The 16,899-nt window shown below is 46.7% G+C and overlaps 1 protein-coding gene across 1 annotated transcript; it reads left to right on the top strand.

The window, feature by feature from the left end:
- Nucleotides 1–257: 257 nt before the first annotated feature.
- On the top strand, nt 258–5,870 carry LOC123123274 (DDT domain-containing protein DDR4; the record flags this gene model as incomplete). Its single annotated transcript, XM_044543754.1, is given in 12 exon segments — nt 258–446; nt 555–665; nt 798–884; nt 974–1,011; nt 1,096–1,177; nt 1,966–2,072; nt 2,161–2,332; nt 3,114–3,206; nt 3,294–3,417; nt 4,271–4,313; nt 4,408–4,602; nt 4,692–5,870. Coding segments are annotated over 12 exon segments (1,839 nt in total), but the record flags the coding sequence as incomplete, so codon positions are not given.
- Between the last annotated feature and the right edge of the window lie 11,029 nt (nt 5,871–16,899).

Here is a 16,899-nt window from a genome sequence, read left to right as displayed (position 1 = left end):
CCCTTTCTGCCCCCTCACTCCTCCCCTTTTCCCCGTGAGCCCGTGACCGGCCCTGCCCCCTCCCCTCCCGACCCTGCCCCTCGCCGCCGATCCGACGCTCCGCCGCGAAAATCTCGCCGGAGATGGCCGCCTCCTCGCCGCCGGAGCAGGATCCCCCGCACGAACCCCCGCCCGCGGAGGCGGAGGCCGCGGCGCCGCCGGCGAGGAGGACGCGCCCGCCGCGCGCGTGCAGCCGCCCCCTCGCGCCGCCCGCGCCCCCGCCGCGGCGGCCGGGCCCGGGCCGCCCGAGGAAGATCGCGGAGGAGGAGCGCGAGGAGGCGGAGCCGGAGGCGCCGCAATGCCGCGTGGTGACGCCGCTGGTCGCGGAGCCCGCGGACCCCGGCGAGCTGCCGCGGTGGAGGCTGCGGTGCATGTGGGAGCTCGCCTCCGTCCTCAACTTCCTCCAGGTGAGCGCTCCCGATCGTATTCCGCTGCCTAGGCCTTCTCCTCTAGGGTTTAGGGTTTAGCATTTGGAGTTTGACCTTCGGCGTGGTTGCTCTGCTCCGGAGCTGCAGGTGTTCCGGCCATTGCTGAACATCGCGGTGGAGTTCACGGCGGAGGAGCTGGAGGACGCCATCCTAGTGCCTAATGGCACGTTGGAATACTTGCATGTGCCGCTATTAAGGGTGAGCATGATGTTGGGAATGTTGCAACAACATCACACATTCTCTTACTTAGAACCAGTATTCAAATGATAATTGATAAGCTTGTCAAATATTATACATAGCTTCTTGATGCTCCTTATTTGCATTTTGCAGTCGATTCCTCCTGTAGCTCGAATGTCCATGGCAGACGGAAAATGGGTGACAGTGTTATGTAGAAAATTGAAGGACTGGTGGCATCTGGTATGCGATTTTTCATTGTCAAGAATAATTTTGTACTAGGGGTAGTACTGTGTTTGCTTAATGAGCTAAATAAAAGGTCTGATCTTCAGGTTGCAGAAGGCAATCTACCAATCGTTGCCTCACATGGGTGAGTTCTTTAAGCAAGTAATTCCTGACCTGAATCCCTTGCTACAATTGAATATTGGATGGCTTACTGTTATTCGTTTCTCAGAGCGGAAATTGAAACGTACAAGGAACTTGAGCCAGCGACTCGATTAATGATCCTGAAAGCAATATGTGACATACGTTGTGAGGTGTGTGCCCCTAATTTTCGTGTGGAACATTTGCAGTGATAGTGGTGACCTCACAGTGTTATGTTATCATATGAAACAAAACCCACATTCTAGGTTGTTTATCTAGCAGCTAATGTTAACATACGAATGTTGGTACTTCGTCTGCATTTAAACTATGAAAGGTTACTTGTAGTTGGCCTCCTGCTAAATAGTCAGTAATATCTGTGGTCAAGTTACCTAGGAATGCTTGTATATGTTATTAAAAGCTGCCTAATGTACTTGCAAAAGTCAAATTTAATAATGCATATGTTTGCAGCCTAGTGATAGGTCTGGGCATGCAACTTACAGTTATCTAAACATATGATCAGTGATTAGTATTCATTACTCAATTGCATATCGAGTCTGCTAATCTGCATAAGCGATTAGTGATTCTCTGAATGTTCACTAACCGCTGTTTAGAACAGTGGCATCAATTGCCTGCTATTTTAAACATCTCTTTCTGGACATATTTCATCTCCACATGTTAAACTGTGAGTGGTAATGGATTTAATGACATATTTTTTATGTAATCCTGTGTGAATGAAATATGTGGTTCCTAGCAAGGCCCAGGAAGTGTTTTGTTGTATCTCCCATGTGTGTACAACACCTCTGTGAGCATGTAAATGCTCCCAATATCTTCATGTTTGTAATTGTTAAGAGATGTCTACAACTAGCTGCAAATGTCATCCTTAAGTTTTCTGGTCATGAGTGCTTCAAGATTGATAAATAATTGTTGACATATTAACTGATAGGATCCAGTTATTTTGCAGCAAGAGGATGTTCGGATCTTCGTAGATAGTTGTCTAAAAAAGGGTTATCAGCTCCGTGATTTCTGCAAAGAACGAATTGGGGGAGATTCCCATGGAATCTCATACTGGTGGGTAAAAGACAACTTTTAATTCTGAAATGAATCTTAAGCACCTTGTTGTGGCCAAGGTCAATTCTAATCAACTAATGCACTATAGGTATGATGAAGATCCGATTCTCGGGCATCGATTATATCGTGAAATTAGACAAGTGGAGTATGTGAAGGAGCAAACAAGAAAATCTAAACGAAAGGGGTTCTTAGGTGTTCCAGTTGTATCCTATCAGTGGGAGACTGTCGCGACAAACTTTGTTGAATTTGAAGCAGCAGCAGTAAGTTTAAACTTTCGAGTTAATCATATGCGTTTTTTAGGTCCCCTGTTACTGAATGGAGTCCTGGAATTGTTCCTCTGAATGGAGTTGAATCAGACACACTTACACGCACACAGTAGCACCCATAAGGCAAATGCGCTTTCTGTGAGCATCATTTGACATCTTCTGTTGCTACTGATGCATGGTACTGGCATGATTTTCTCTGAAAAGCATATTGAGCATGCATGGAAACAGGATCAATTAATTGGTCAATCTCTGTGCTTGTGTATCATTAGTAGCTTGGTGGCAACTATTCACACTTGGGCTTGCTTTTCTTAGATATTGCTGGTTTTGATTCTTGTGTGACATGTTCGCGACAAGATTAAATTAATGACAGAATGGATCAAGGGCCTTCCAGAACCAATTTAGATAACATTAACATGTACTCCAGTATTTAACTATTTGTTGGTGCATGTTGTGCAACATAACTGAGAGGGAGGGAGGATACGAGCATGTGCAAAAGTGTGCTCTGTCAGGTGTCCACCTTACAATGCCCTATGTAATATTCCGACATCTGCAACCATCTAATGCTGTGGGCAGAGATAACTAAGGTCCCCAAGTACATCAAAGGTTACTGACTTTAGTGAGAGACGCACCGGAAGAGCTTACCCAAATAAAAATGTGAACTTTTGGCATCAAATGGCATAAAAGATTTTGTGAAGTAGTGTTAGATCTCTTACTCTTACGAAAATTCTATGGAAGTTCACTGATATTAGTTATTTTCTGTCAATCTTATACGTAGGAAAAACTCTTTTCAAGTAGTAACAGGACAGAGGTCTCACTTGGAAAGAAGTTGAAGCTCAATTATCTCCCAGAGATGGAAAAGACTCACAAGGTATTCAACTGCTCCTCTAAAGGAGTTCAAATTATCTGCCTAGAGTAGAATAACTGCCTATTTAACGTGTGAGAAATCCTCTTGCAGAAGAAGGAGAAGCTGCTAAAAAAGCAACAAAGAGAAGCCCTTCTCCTTAATAGCTACTTGACCTTTGATAGATTCACCTCTGGCCGCTCCCATCGTGAAAGAAAGCGTGTCACCTATACTTTCGGTAAGCTTAAGACTAAAGTTAACACTGCTATTAATTAGTTGTCCTAATATGGTAGCATTTCCTCCATTACGTGTTTACCGGCTGTTATAGTTTCTTGTTCATTTAGCCAACCCTTCACATTAGATGTTTCATTGGCATTTCATGCTTTAGCATCACCGTAATGATCGAGAAGATGGAAGGGCTGCACAGCTTTCTTTGGTAGAGAAGAGATCAGGGATGAGAATGACCTTCTTTTGTTTATTGATTCTTGCCTATCTTCAAATGGCATGTGGCAGTACATTGGATGGGTAGAGTACCTTAACAACCATAAACTAATCGTAGCCTATCAAACAGAAACTAATTGCCAACTTCCTAGCAATAGGATTCTTATCTTTATTTTGGTTGAGCGCGGCCTGAATTAGGGCTAGCTTCTATAAAGGCTTTCATCCGCACCTTCATATGTGCAATACTGTGCACATAAGTGTCATGTCAATAATGTCTGAACTTGCTAAGCTTAGTTACATAGTTGTAAATCTGTTGTCTCGCTAGTTCATTATGCGCAGAAGAATAGTTAAGTTGGGATGCACTTTCTGTAGCTGACTAGCTGTTCTTACTGATATGCTTTAAGAAAGGTATCTGTAATGTCTCAGCACTTGATGAATAATAAATGTCAGCAAGCTATTCCCAGTAACTTGTATAAACCCCTCTACTGAAGTTATGATACCACTGCAATTGTACATAAAAATCTTTTTGACTAAATAAAATTTCCATGCCATTTTTTGCATTGGGTATTCATAGTTCCCATTGGAACAAGATCAAAGGTATATACAGATTTACTGTTCTCCTAACGAGAAACTCTTTCCTTACCATGCAGATGATTATGACCGTTCAATAAATGAGGCCCTAAAAGCAATAAAGTAGGTGAATCATCTACGCTCCATAGTTCCATTAAAGGATTTTTTATAAACAACGAAACTCATGACACAAGTTTCTGTACTCTTATATTGACAGGAAAAGTGAGAACCCGGTTCAGGTCGTTGCCACTACCAACAGAGGAGTACTTGTCCCAACACGAGAGGCATCAAGTAATGGTACGTTAGCTGGACCCTCACCTGTATGTAATGGACGGCGTGAAGAATCTCCACTGAAGTCATATAGCTACCAAGGGAGTGGTGGTGAGGAAAAGGCTGAGACCCTTGATCGTAGGTAACTCCTTTAACTCTTGATGTTGAGCTGATCCTCTGCCAAAGCTTATATCAGCATATAAACACGCACATGCATTGTTCAAATTATAGGTCTCGTCAAAGAAAAAGATCTCAAAGATACACAACGGACTTTGTTGAGAATGTCTCGGACATCGACACGAACTTTGACAGTGATGACGATATCATGGGCGAAGCTGTCTATGACGAGGAGTATCTTAGAAGTCGAAAACAACCCAAGGCAAGTACTTCAGAGTACGATGGAGAGTTTCGATCGGAAGACCAAGCGGAGTATTCTTTGAGCAGTGAAGATGAAGAGGGGATTCAACGGTCCAAGAGACTGCCAACTCGCAGTCCTCAAGGGGCCAAACTGAAATCTATGGATGTGATCCAAACAGGCATCAAGCGCAATAAGCGTTCCACGCGGCCCCATATGAACCATCAGCGGCACTCTGGTAGAGATACCGAATTGGGAAAGCCAGGCGAACCGAATGCACTGGATCCAGATGCCAGCTCTGATGCACCAGACAGTGCAAAGACCTCAATAAAAAGTCAAGAGCAGCGACTGCTCCACATAGTGAAGATGCACGCTCCTGGCAGGGAAGAGAGCAAAGTTGCTGGGAGACGATTCCTCCACCTTAACGAGATTGCGCCTGTCAGTGGCTTCGGTGGCGCGCCAGTCCAGTCTTGACGGCGGAAGACAAATAACGGGTAATAAACATGTTGTGCAGCATTTCAGGTGCGCAGAGCCTTTTTTTGTTTTCACCAGGGGGTACTGGTGCTGGCACTGGGTTGAATTGCAGAGATGGAGGAGTATCCATGAGCTGGTGATGCGTCCCCCATCCGTTCCTTCAAGCTGATTACTGCTGGCAGGCAGGAGTTTGGCAGCGTGGAGCTGATGAGGAGATGGTCCTTGTGTGCAGCGGCTGGATTTCTCGAACCTGCTCAGACGCCACCGGTGCGTCCATTGATGTGCCCGGTCTGGTCGATGTTTTTCTGTCTGGCAGCATGTGTGGCTCTCCTCCATGTAGTCATGTACTCTTTTTTTTTTCGAGATCATGTACTCTAGTCTTATAGGAGCGGGATTGTGTATGTCGCTTGAGGTGAGGTGGCCTGTACTGGTTTCTGTCATGTGGCGCATGCGGCAGTTATGGACTGCTGACCCTGCTTGGAAGCTGGAATTATTTTTTGTTTTTTTTGTTTTCTTAGGGAAGCTGGAACTTGTTGGTACCTGGATTCTCCAGGCAATTGCTAGAGAGAACTGCTTTGGTCCGTCCTGTCCGGTGCTGAATGTACTCCCTCCGTTTCTAAATACAAGTCTTTCTAGAGATTTCAATAAGTGTCTACATACGGAGCAAAATGAATGAATCTACACTCTAAAATATGTCAACATACATCCGTATGTTGTAATCCATTTGAAATGTCTAAAAAATTTTATATTTAGGAATGGAGGAAGTAGCTGGCATAGCACGGAGAGAAATCGACGTGGTGCGTAGACAACGCAGCGAATATTATTACAGCGCAAGCGAGCGATCGCGTGGCACATGAATTAAGTTCAATCGAATTGATTATGTAGGTAATCAAATCCGAGTTTGTGATCGACAACTATTCCAAAGAATGCGTTTACTGCTTCAGGCTTGCGCCTCTTTGATTCGTTAGAATTTCTGATTCCTTGGAAAAGCAAACAGTTTATGTAAAAATTGCTGCGAGATTCGTACATGAAAAAACTCAACTCAAAGGGATGCATGCTGGAGTTCCGCAAGCCTGTGAGTTCAGTACAGATGTGGGGACTCGCGTGCAAATTTTTGTTCAGTTCAACATAAAAATGTGGTGACATGACACACGAACCTGTCGTTGCATTAGAGTACATCTCCGGAGGAAAAAATTACTAGTCCAACAGATGATGTAGATGTAAAAAAATTTACATCTCCGCCTCACGAAGATGTTAACTACAGCACTTTGCGGTGTAAATATACATCTCCATATTTGCCAGCTGCCAACCGCCGTTTTCTTTCACTTTCCCTGCCTTCTTCCTCCCACCTCCCGCCGCACCGCCATCGCCCCTGTCGGGGATATACCCCGCGGTATGACCCGGCCAGACTTGGCGACTCACCAGAGACCTGGCTAGAGCTTGGCGTCTCATTGGTGATCCGCCCGAACATGACGATTCATAGGTAACCCGCCTGGACATTGTGACTCACTGGAGACCCGGCGGGCGGATCAGACGGACGACAAGGCCCAAGGCCCAGCAGGCTGGCTTATACTCTGGTGGGCCGGCTTAAGGAGAAAGGGATGACGAATATTTCATTTACGAGGGAGCAAGACCCGGACTTGTATTCAACTTGTAAGAAAAGATAGACTAGTCCTAGTCCTACTAGGACTCCGCATGTAACCCGCCCCTCTAACTTGTATAAGGAGGGGCAGGGTACCCCAAAGAGGTACAAGGGGCGAGAAACAATCTCTAGGGCTAGACACAAAGGGCCGGCCAAGCCGGCGACTCCCTCGTGATCATAATGAGACTTAGCCTCAAACAACATGTAGGGTTGTTACCGGATGATGTTTTCCGGGGCCCGAAGCTGTCTAAATCCTTGTCTTGTGTTGCGTCTCTCGATTTCGCCCAACCCCTCTCAAGCTACTACAAAGATGCGTTGGCCTCACGACTAAGTCCTCACACTAGGACATCTGACGTGACAATTCCAGGACAGTTGGCGCCCACCGTGGGGCTTGCGCACAATGGTGATGAGTTCTTGGAGGGATCTTTTTCAGGGGTTGAGAAGTTGACAATTTCTTCGGATGAAGAAGAATCGTCGCGGAAGGATTTACATTGTCTCCAAAGCGAGCAGTCAGATCTAATACTTGTACGAGGTCTGAATTCAAGAAAGATTAGGGGCATGGTGAGCGCCGCAACAAATAGATGATCCGTCGAGTCCGGGTTAGTTTTTGCTGCAGCAGTACACCGAGGCCGACTCAAATTTCTGCTGTGCCGCTGTCAAATTTAGCCGCCGTGTCCGATCCACCAGATCGCTTCTGCTGATCCATGTATAGCTGTCCAAGTCCGAGGTGATCAAAGACAGCCAAACACGCGTCACGAGCGCCATCTGTTGGTACAACGGCGATCAAGACAGTTTGCTTCAGCCCTGTGAAGTCTCCGGATCAACCCAACGGTTGATTAAGGGTCCAAGTGCTGATCAACGCAAAAAACAAAGCCTGATAGATTACCTTACCTTCTGCACGTAGCATCAACTAGTACAGCCACTGTACGTGCATGAATTTGAAGGTTTTAATAGTCAGCTCACATGCAGCCCCCAAGATCTATAGGAGTATTAAAAATCAAAGTCTAGTGGATTTTCAGTCCGGCCATGCTGTTGCCTGGCACGACACCACGTGGGATGAAGGAAATTTTAAAGGAGCACTCAAAGGGAATTGTCAAACCAACAACGACCAGAGGCAGGACATGGACTCAACTCCGAGCCGCCTCTGACCCGCGGTTTTACGCTAGTCCTCCGCACTTTACGCTAAGTCGCCGGCACCTCGCCGTTTTCTGCTGGCCAGCACGGCCTTGCCTCCCGCACACTCGCCATCTCCAGAGCCGCCGCGGACCCAACTTCGATGCCTCTCTGATCTTCTCCTACGTGCGTCCTTGTGGTGGCGCGTCTTGTACATCGGAACCACTCCGTGCCAGCGCCTTCGTGGCCGCCCCGCGAGCTTCACATCACGGTCAAAATCAACAGACCGGCTGTTTCTCCCACTGCGCTGCTGCTGTTCCGGCGCACCGTGGCGAGTCACCGCGCCGCTGCCAACCATCTTCAAAACGGCCTCGCCTGAGCCTGCGAGTCCCCCCGCTATGACTTTGAACCGCCACACCTCAACCCGCCGTGAGCTGAGACCCGCCGTGCCTCGAGCTGCTTTGAATCGGCTTCAGCCCGCTCGCCGTGGCCTCCGACTCCGGTGATATCCATCGGTCATCCAAACAAATCAGGTGATATCCGTCTAAGGTTATTTTATTAAGCGCATATTGTTTTTTGTCAAAAAACAATCGCTTTGCTATGTACACTTTTATGTGCAGGACAATGATTCATCATAAAGGTGGTGTAATTCCGTATCCATGGAGTGTGCGGTAGCATCATCATGCAACGGCATCTGCGACCGCTTACTGGTCAACAGGTGGGCGCAAGCCACCGCCCCTGTGGTCCGGTCTACATCAACGCGCCGCTTTGCAATGAGACGGACAACTTACCCGTCCGCCCCCGCGGCCAACTCAGCGTCCGCGTGGCTTATCGCTCCTGCGATTGACTCGCCCGACCGCACCGGCTTACAACGCCGCGGCCGGCCCGTCTATCTGTTCCCGCGGCCGACTCGGACGTGATTGATTTCAGCTTCACCGTGGTGATGATCAACTCCATGGTGGATATTTTCTGGCCTAACATATCAGGTGAAATCAATCCAGTAAATTTTTATATATTATATATTGTTTTCTTTAAAAAAGAGCAATTACTCTGGCTTGCGATGTTTTTGGTGTAGGACAATTGTCCACTACATCAACACGACGTGGTTGATTCGCCCATCCGCGCGGCTTACCGCGCCGGCGATTAACTCGCCCGACCACACCGGTTTACAACGTCGTGACCAACTCATCTGTCACTGCTTGGGAAGCCCGGTTTTTCTTCCAACAAAATTGGAGGCAAATTATCATGTATTATCAGCCGCCGTCTGCGCTGGATGGTTCAAATGGGCAGGTGTACAAGTCGCCGCCACTACAGTTTGGTTAACTTCAAACAACCAGTTGGAAGGGACCATTGGCCGAGTTGCTGGCACGGCTCATACAGGATCATTTATAACCCGCCGCAGTCACTTCAACCTTCTGTGGATTCACATCACGCTATCAACACCAATGATATACACCTTATGCTATGGTCAATATGGAGAATCTCAAAGCCAACTCCTCGAGTCGTCTTGAGACTCGGGGGCTACAATGATATGAATCGACAGCATTGGTCGGTTTCAATGCATTCAAGAACTCTGGGTCATTGGAGGGAAAAATAACCCGGTCCCGGAGGCTACCGCCATATTGGTGAAAAGTTTAAAGGCCGTCAGAAAATTTCCGGCTTAAAAAGAAGGATTCCGGTTTAGATCCGGCTCAAGAGACTTGACATCTCCCACAAAGCACTGAAGCTCTTAAATATCTGGTTTAAAATCCGGTTCAAGGGAAATTTATCTGCCACAAAGTTTTGAAGCTCTCAAATCCGGTTCAAAATCCGGTTCAAGGTAAATTTGTTTATCACAAAACTTTAAAACTCTCAATATCCGGTTTTTCCGGTTCAAAAAGAATTTATCTCTCGCAAAAGTTCGAGTTCTCAGGAAAAATTAAAGGGACCAAAAGGAGTCTGTTACAAAGCACAACCCAAACATAGGTACCCTGCTTTAATGACCATTGGGAGCTGATCATATTCGAATTTAGCTTAACCCTTTTGATGTGACCCTGGTCGTATTCGAATCAGAGTCGTTAAATATTCTCATGATCACTAGGGGGCTTCCTGTTCAAACATAGGTCGTATTCGAACCAAAGAGAACATAGCTGTCGGTACCCTCTTGATCGGCACACTGCCGAGCTCACTAGGGGGCTTCTTGATCGTATTCGAATCATAGCTCAACCCCTTTTGGGAACCGACTTTGATCGTATTTGAATCAGAGTCGTTAAAAAACTCTCAAGATCATTAGGGGGCTTCCTGTTCAAACATAGGTTGTAATCGAACCAAGGAGAACATAGCTGTCGGTACCTTCTTGATCGGCGCAACGCCAAAGCCACTGGGGGCTACATGATCGTATTCGAATCCTAGCTTAACCCCTTTGGAACGGTTTACTGATCGTATTCGAATCAGAAGCCTCAATTTTTCTTTCTATTTGGCTTAAGTTTTTTGAAAGCGATCTTTGATTTTGTCTTGAGACCCTTTTTGTTCATATCTGAAGCATATATGTGGCTTCGATTAACCCGGCTTGACTTTGGATGATAAGTCGCCATCATATGACAATCATAAACATTTGGAAGTCTTGATTTCTAAAGATTGGGTTATCAACCTTACTGCACAAGTCACATAAACCGGCAGTGAAAATTCAATATCACAGGGTTCTTGTGATCTACTTGTGTGCAGGATAAGACTACATTTGGATGGTTACCCGCCCTGGCTTTTGACGTTACGTCGCCAAGGCATATGTTGTTTAAGCTCTGTGCAGGATTTACAGAGCTATGACTTACATAAATAATTAAGTTCAAGCCCATCATCAAAGATTGAAATTGGTGTCTCAAAAGGGTTATCAATTCTTGATTTTCTCAAAGGCTATAAGCCGCCGGGTTATGAAATTCTGGCTTACAATGAATGCGCATTAAGTCGCCATCGACCAAGAGCCGCCGAGTATTTGAACTTCGGATCTACTTGTCAACCGATAAGATTATATTATTCAAATCTTGAATAGCCAACATGGCTGGATTTTTATTATGATTATCAATATTATGATGGAGGTCTTTAAAGTCGCTTCAGCGCAATGGCTATTATTTTATCAAGGTATATGATTTATTTTACAATGGAGGGAATAGTCCCGAGTCGCTGCAGGCTTACGACCCGGTACTTGGAGGCTATATTATTCAAGTTGAGGTTACATCAAATAGGCAAGTCCCATGTCATTGCCAGCATGCACCATGGCACTTGGGGGCTAATGCAAAGTCATTTTTTTCTCAACTTATTGAAGACCCGACTCATCACATTGTAATGAGCCGGCCCTTGGGGGCTACCAATTGCTCCTGTCAAACATTCAAGGTACACAAGCATTAATCCATTATATTGAACGGTCCACTACTCAGTTGGTAGAGTACAAAGCTCTTAACCTTGTGGACGTGGGTTCAAGCCCCATGGTGGAGATTATATTATATGATGTTATTATCAATAAATTATATACAAAGTCCCAGCTCAGTATTATCTTACTGACCCGGCCCTTGGGGGCTACACGTTGCTGTTCAAGTTTACATGGTTATATCTACAAAGTCCCTGCTCATTATTGCATAATGACCCGGCCCTTGGGGGCTACACTGGTTGAAGTTTTCATGAGCATAAGGCAATTACAAGTCCCAGGTTGCTCCAAGCATGACAACCCGACACTTGGGGGCTACATGTGATATGCATATAAGGGAGAAAAAATCTTCAAATTCTCAGTTTGGAGCAGACCAGATTAACCCGGTGTCTGCAACAATCATGACCCGGCATCATTTATTTATAACCCGGCAATTTTGGCAATCATAAATCGGCAAGATCTACATCTTTAAGCCGGCTGAATATCAGTTGAATATTTCAAGACCAATATTTTTGTCAAATCAGAGCATTGAAGGCTGACTCAAATGGATTATTTCTTATAATATTTCTTTACAAGAGCCAATGTCAGCAAACGGATTATGAAGCTGGCCTATTGACCCGGATATTCCAGGAGAAAATGTCAAGGACTTAAGGATGATCACGTGCCGGCTTACAAGAATATTTAACCCGGAGCACAACCTGTTAAATTTGTTCTTGAGTTATTTTGCAGGATCAGTTCAACATGGATAAATCCAAATTAAACTGGGGGCTAATGTCGGGGATATACCCCGCGGTATGACTCGACCAGACTTGGCGACTCACCAGAGACCTGGCTAGAGCTTGGCGACTCACTGGTGATCCGCTCGAACATGGCGATTCACAGGTAACCCGCCTGGACATTGTGACTCACTGGAGACCCGGCGGGCGGATCAGACGGACGACAAGGCCCAAGGCCCAGCAGGCTGGCTTATACTCTGGTGGGCCGGCTTAAGGAGAAAGGGATGACGAATATTTCCTTTATGAGGGAGCAAGACCCGGACTTGTATTCAACTTGTAAGAAAAGATAGACTAGTCCTAGTCCTACTAGGACTCCGCATGTAAACCGCCCCTCTAACTTATATAAGGAGGGGCAGGGCACCCCAAAGAGGGACAAGGGGCGAGAAACAATCTCTAGGGCTAGACACAAAGAGCCGGCCAAGCCGGCGACTCCCTCGTGATCATAATGAAACTTAGCCTCAAACAGCATGTAGGGTTGTTACCGGATGATGTTTCCCGGGGCCCGAAGCTGTCTAAATCCTTGTCTTGTGTTGCGTCTCTCGATTCCGCCCAACCCCTCTTAAGCTACTACAAAGATGCGTTGGCCTCACGACTAAGTCCTCACACTAGGACATCTGACGTGAAAATTCCACGACAGCCCCCACTGTCGGTTCTGACGCTCCTCCGCCGCTGTCGCCTGCCTGACGCCGCGAATCGGCGGATTTTTCCTTCTTTTCTCCCTGCCGCCGATTTGGCCTGCCCCATCGCGGCACCGCCCCGCCCCGCCCCGCACCGCCGCCGCACCTCACAACCCCGCCCCACCCCCCCGCCGCCTCATGCCGCGCTGCACCGCCCCGCCGTCACCATGCCGCCGAAGAAGACCCCGAGGGGCAAGACGGGGTTCTTCGGCGTGAGGTCGAAGCCCTCCGGCAACTTCGGGGTGGAGTTCAGCGACGCCGGCCGCCGCTTTTGGCTAGGCACATACCCCACCATCCACGAGGCCGCATGTGCCTACGGCGTGGCGGTGTGGCGTGCCGGGAGGCCGAAGAAGGACCTCAACTTCCCGAAGATCGGGACCCATGCGGATGCGGAGTTGCTCATGCCGGGGGGCATTCGCATGGAGGAGATCACGACGAACAAGACGACGAAGAAGAAGAGGCCCGCAATTGTCGCCAGTCCCGGCGATAGTGACGAGGCGGCGATAGCGAGGTTCGTGCATGAGCATCCGGAGTATGTGCAGGCCGAGCAAGAGTTCTTCTGGAAGCGCGAGGCCGAGCAGAAGAAGAAGAAGGAGAACGAGGCCGGCCCCTCGATGGTGATCCCCGTCGAGTCCTCGGAGGAGGACTGGGGCGACTTGGAGGAGGAGGACGAAGGCTGTGGCGACCCGGACAAAGATGAGTTCTGAGAGCAGTTCGAGAGCTCCAATGACGAGGAGTAGTTTTATCTTTGGTGTAGTTCAAGGAGTAGAAGTTCGAACTAGTAGTAGTAGCAGATGAATGTAGTACCTCGAACTAGTAGTAGTTGAACTAGTAGTAGTTGAGTTTTCTATGTTCTTATTAATTAGAACTATGTTTAATTATGCTTGAAATGAAGTAGTAGTTGAATTTGCTATATTTGAAGTATAGGTTTCAAATGAAGTAGTAGTTGAAGTATAGGTTTCAAATGAAGTAGTAGTTGAAGTATAGTTTTACATCTCCATTTGCATCTTCTATTGGAGTTATTGTTTTACATCTCAAGTATAAATCTTCTGTTGGAGTTGGCACTTTTTTGGAGATGCAGAAAGAACTTTTGGAGATGTAAATTTTAACATCTCCAAGCATCTTCTACTGGAGATGCTCTTAATAAATATGTGCTTCGGATTCATGCCAGGTGATGCAACGAAGGGATGTGGTCGTTCGGCCTCGCAGAAGACCCTTGCGATCGAGCTGCTCTATAGCGTGCATTTTTCGCCGAGCTTGCCATCCAGGTCCGATTACCTGGAGATTTTTTCTTTTAGAAGTGGAAAAAGATTTTCCACATTCATTAGTTAAGAAGAGTGTAGTTTTACAAACCAATCACCCGAAGGCGACCAAAGGGAAAACAAAGGCCTACTCTTCCGGCATGTAACCCACGTGCTTAGCCCCCACGGCAACCGACAAAACAGTTTTCCTTACGTATGCACGAGAAGATGATCTGGGAGGGCGACTACTACTTGTTGTTGAAAACCCTCATGTTACGCTTGTTCCATAACTCCCAAGTTACTAGCATGGCAAGGGAGGTCATCGCTTTTGCGTCGAGAGCTGTCTTGATGGATGAGGTGATTCCACCAAGACATGCCATCATTCAAATCATTCCATAGGGAAGTATCCAAAGGTGTAGACCAAGTCAATCCTTAATCATGTTCCAAATCCGGGTGAAATAGCGGCATTGGAAGGTCCAATGTGCTACCGTCTTCAGGCGTGGTTGCACAGGGACATTGATCGCAGTTGGGCCAGCCACGCTTGGCAAGTCTATCCACCGTTCAAACCCTGTTTTGGGTGATGAGCCATGCAAAAATCTTGCACTTAGGGGGTGCCCAAAATTTCCAGGTTATCATTTTCATGTCGGTGGACACCAACCCTAGGAATTGAGCTTTGTAAGCCGAAGTAGCAGAGTAGCACCTAGAGGCAGACACCTTCTAGGTAATGGTGTCAAGCTATTGGTCGTTCAAAAGAAATTGGGAGGTCAAGTGCCAAGGCAAGATGAATTCATGTAGGTGTTGTAAAGAAATACTACCAGAACTCCAGAAGTGTCAATTTGATCCACCCAAATGTTGTTGTGCAGTGGATCCTGAACACAACAATTTCTCATATTGGAGATGAAAAAAAACTAAGGGCACCATGTGTTTCGGCCACAACCTATCCGCCCGAGGGGAATTCCAAAAGCTCGCTTTCCGGCCATTGCCGACATGAACACAAGTGGGAGCATAAAAGAGGTCCATGTTCTTGTCGTCACATGGATTGCCAATGCCAATCCAGGCCCTCTCCAAGGTGGACCATTCAAGCCATGGCCATCTAAGACGAAGTGCATGGGAGAACTTGCCGAAATGGAGCACCCCTAAGCCGCCAAGGATGGTAGGGCGACAAACCACCTCCCAATTAATTTTGCATTTGCCACCATGAAATTTATCACTGTTAGTCCATAGGAAAGCTCTATGGATCTTGTCGATGAACTCAAGCATCTCGGCCGGAAATGTCAAGTGTAGTGATATAGTAGATCGCTAGGGAGGTAAGGATGCTGGTTTTCATTGGCTGGTCTTGCAAAGCAGGATGAATAATCCTTGTCTAAGCCGTCTCGGCCGGACGTGACGATGATGGTGCGAGGACGTTTATCCTTTCTTGAAGGCGTTGTTGCATAAATCAAGTTAGCCATAGTGTTTATTTCATATCTTGTGATGGTTCGGATGTGGTTGCTTTTGTTATGTACTTCGTTTAATAATTAATAAAAATGACCGTGAGCATCACTATGATGCAGAGGCCGGGGGTTTAACCTCCTTTTAAAAAAGGACCGCCTTGAATAGAGCAACCCGACCGACTAGATTGAAGTGATTCCCTTCCCATGGAGGTAGCTTGCCGGTGACCTTATCTTCAAGAAGCTAAAAATGTATTCTTTTAAGGCGCCACTAAGACACAAGGAAAGTGGTTCTCTTGGCTGGCAAGCTAAGAAGGATGACACTGAGGTTAATTTCTTGGCAATGGATATGAGCCACAAGAGATTTGTGGAAGTTCATCTTGAGCCCCGTGACCCGTCCAAAGTCATTTAGGATGCAAGAGAGAACGTTAATTTCCTCTTTAATTGGAGCCAAAAAAACAACTGCATCACCGACGTAAATGGAGATGCGAAAGGTGGCATCCTTGCCGGGAAGATGATGGAGGATGCCCTTGTCGGAGGCCAAGGCGAGAAGGCTCAGAAGTGGCTCAGTCGCGAGGACAAAAAGTAGGGGGAAGTGCAGGTCTACTTGCATGAGACCCCTCCCACGCCTAATTGGGTCACCCGAGACCCAGTTGAGAAGCACACACGACTTGGTGGGGGATAGGAGGGCAATGATCCAATTACGGATTCTTGAGGGAAGCCCCTCAGTTGAAGGAGGTAGAGAATGTAGTCATAGCACACTGAATCGAACGCTTACTTGATGTCCTGCTTGAGAAGGAGAGTCGGCTTCTTTCTATGGTGCAACCAACGAGTATTTTTTTTGAAAATAAAAGGTAGAATGAGTTCTACCTTATATATTTCAAAATAGGCAAAGCCTGGAGACCGAAGTCAATTACATGAGACTTGTGAATTGCACCAAGGTGCAGGGCCACAAGCAGCCTAGAAGGAGGGAGGGTAGAGGACATAAAAGGATTTGTAGCAAAGAAGGAAATTACAACAACTTGTTTGTCACAAGAAAAAAATTAGCCAACGAGATCATGCACCCAGACCAGTAGATCACTCCTATCCTGCTGCCTGCGGGCTCTGTAACTCCATAGCCGTAGCAAATCAGCGACAGAGAACCTGACGTATGGCTCCGTCCAGAAATTATCATGGAAAACCCTATCATTCCGTGCATGCCATAGCGCAACTGCACAGGTAGCGAAAGCAACATTCCATTTGCGCTTAGGAGCCAATCGAACCCTAGCCTGTTGTTGGGAATCATAGCATGGAAAACAAAACAAAATTCTACGCACACGCAATGAAGTATCCAT

The sequence above is a fragment of the Triticum aestivum genome, chromosome 5D (assembly GCF_018294505.1).
Source record: "Triticum aestivum cultivar Chinese Spring chromosome 5D, IWGSC CS RefSeq v2.1, whole genome shotgun sequence".
Taxonomy (NCBI): Eukaryota; Viridiplantae; Streptophyta; class Magnoliopsida; order Poales; family Poaceae; genus Triticum; species Triticum aestivum.
Note: the sequence above shows the minus strand (reverse complement) of the source record. Positions and strands in the feature narration are given on the sequence as shown.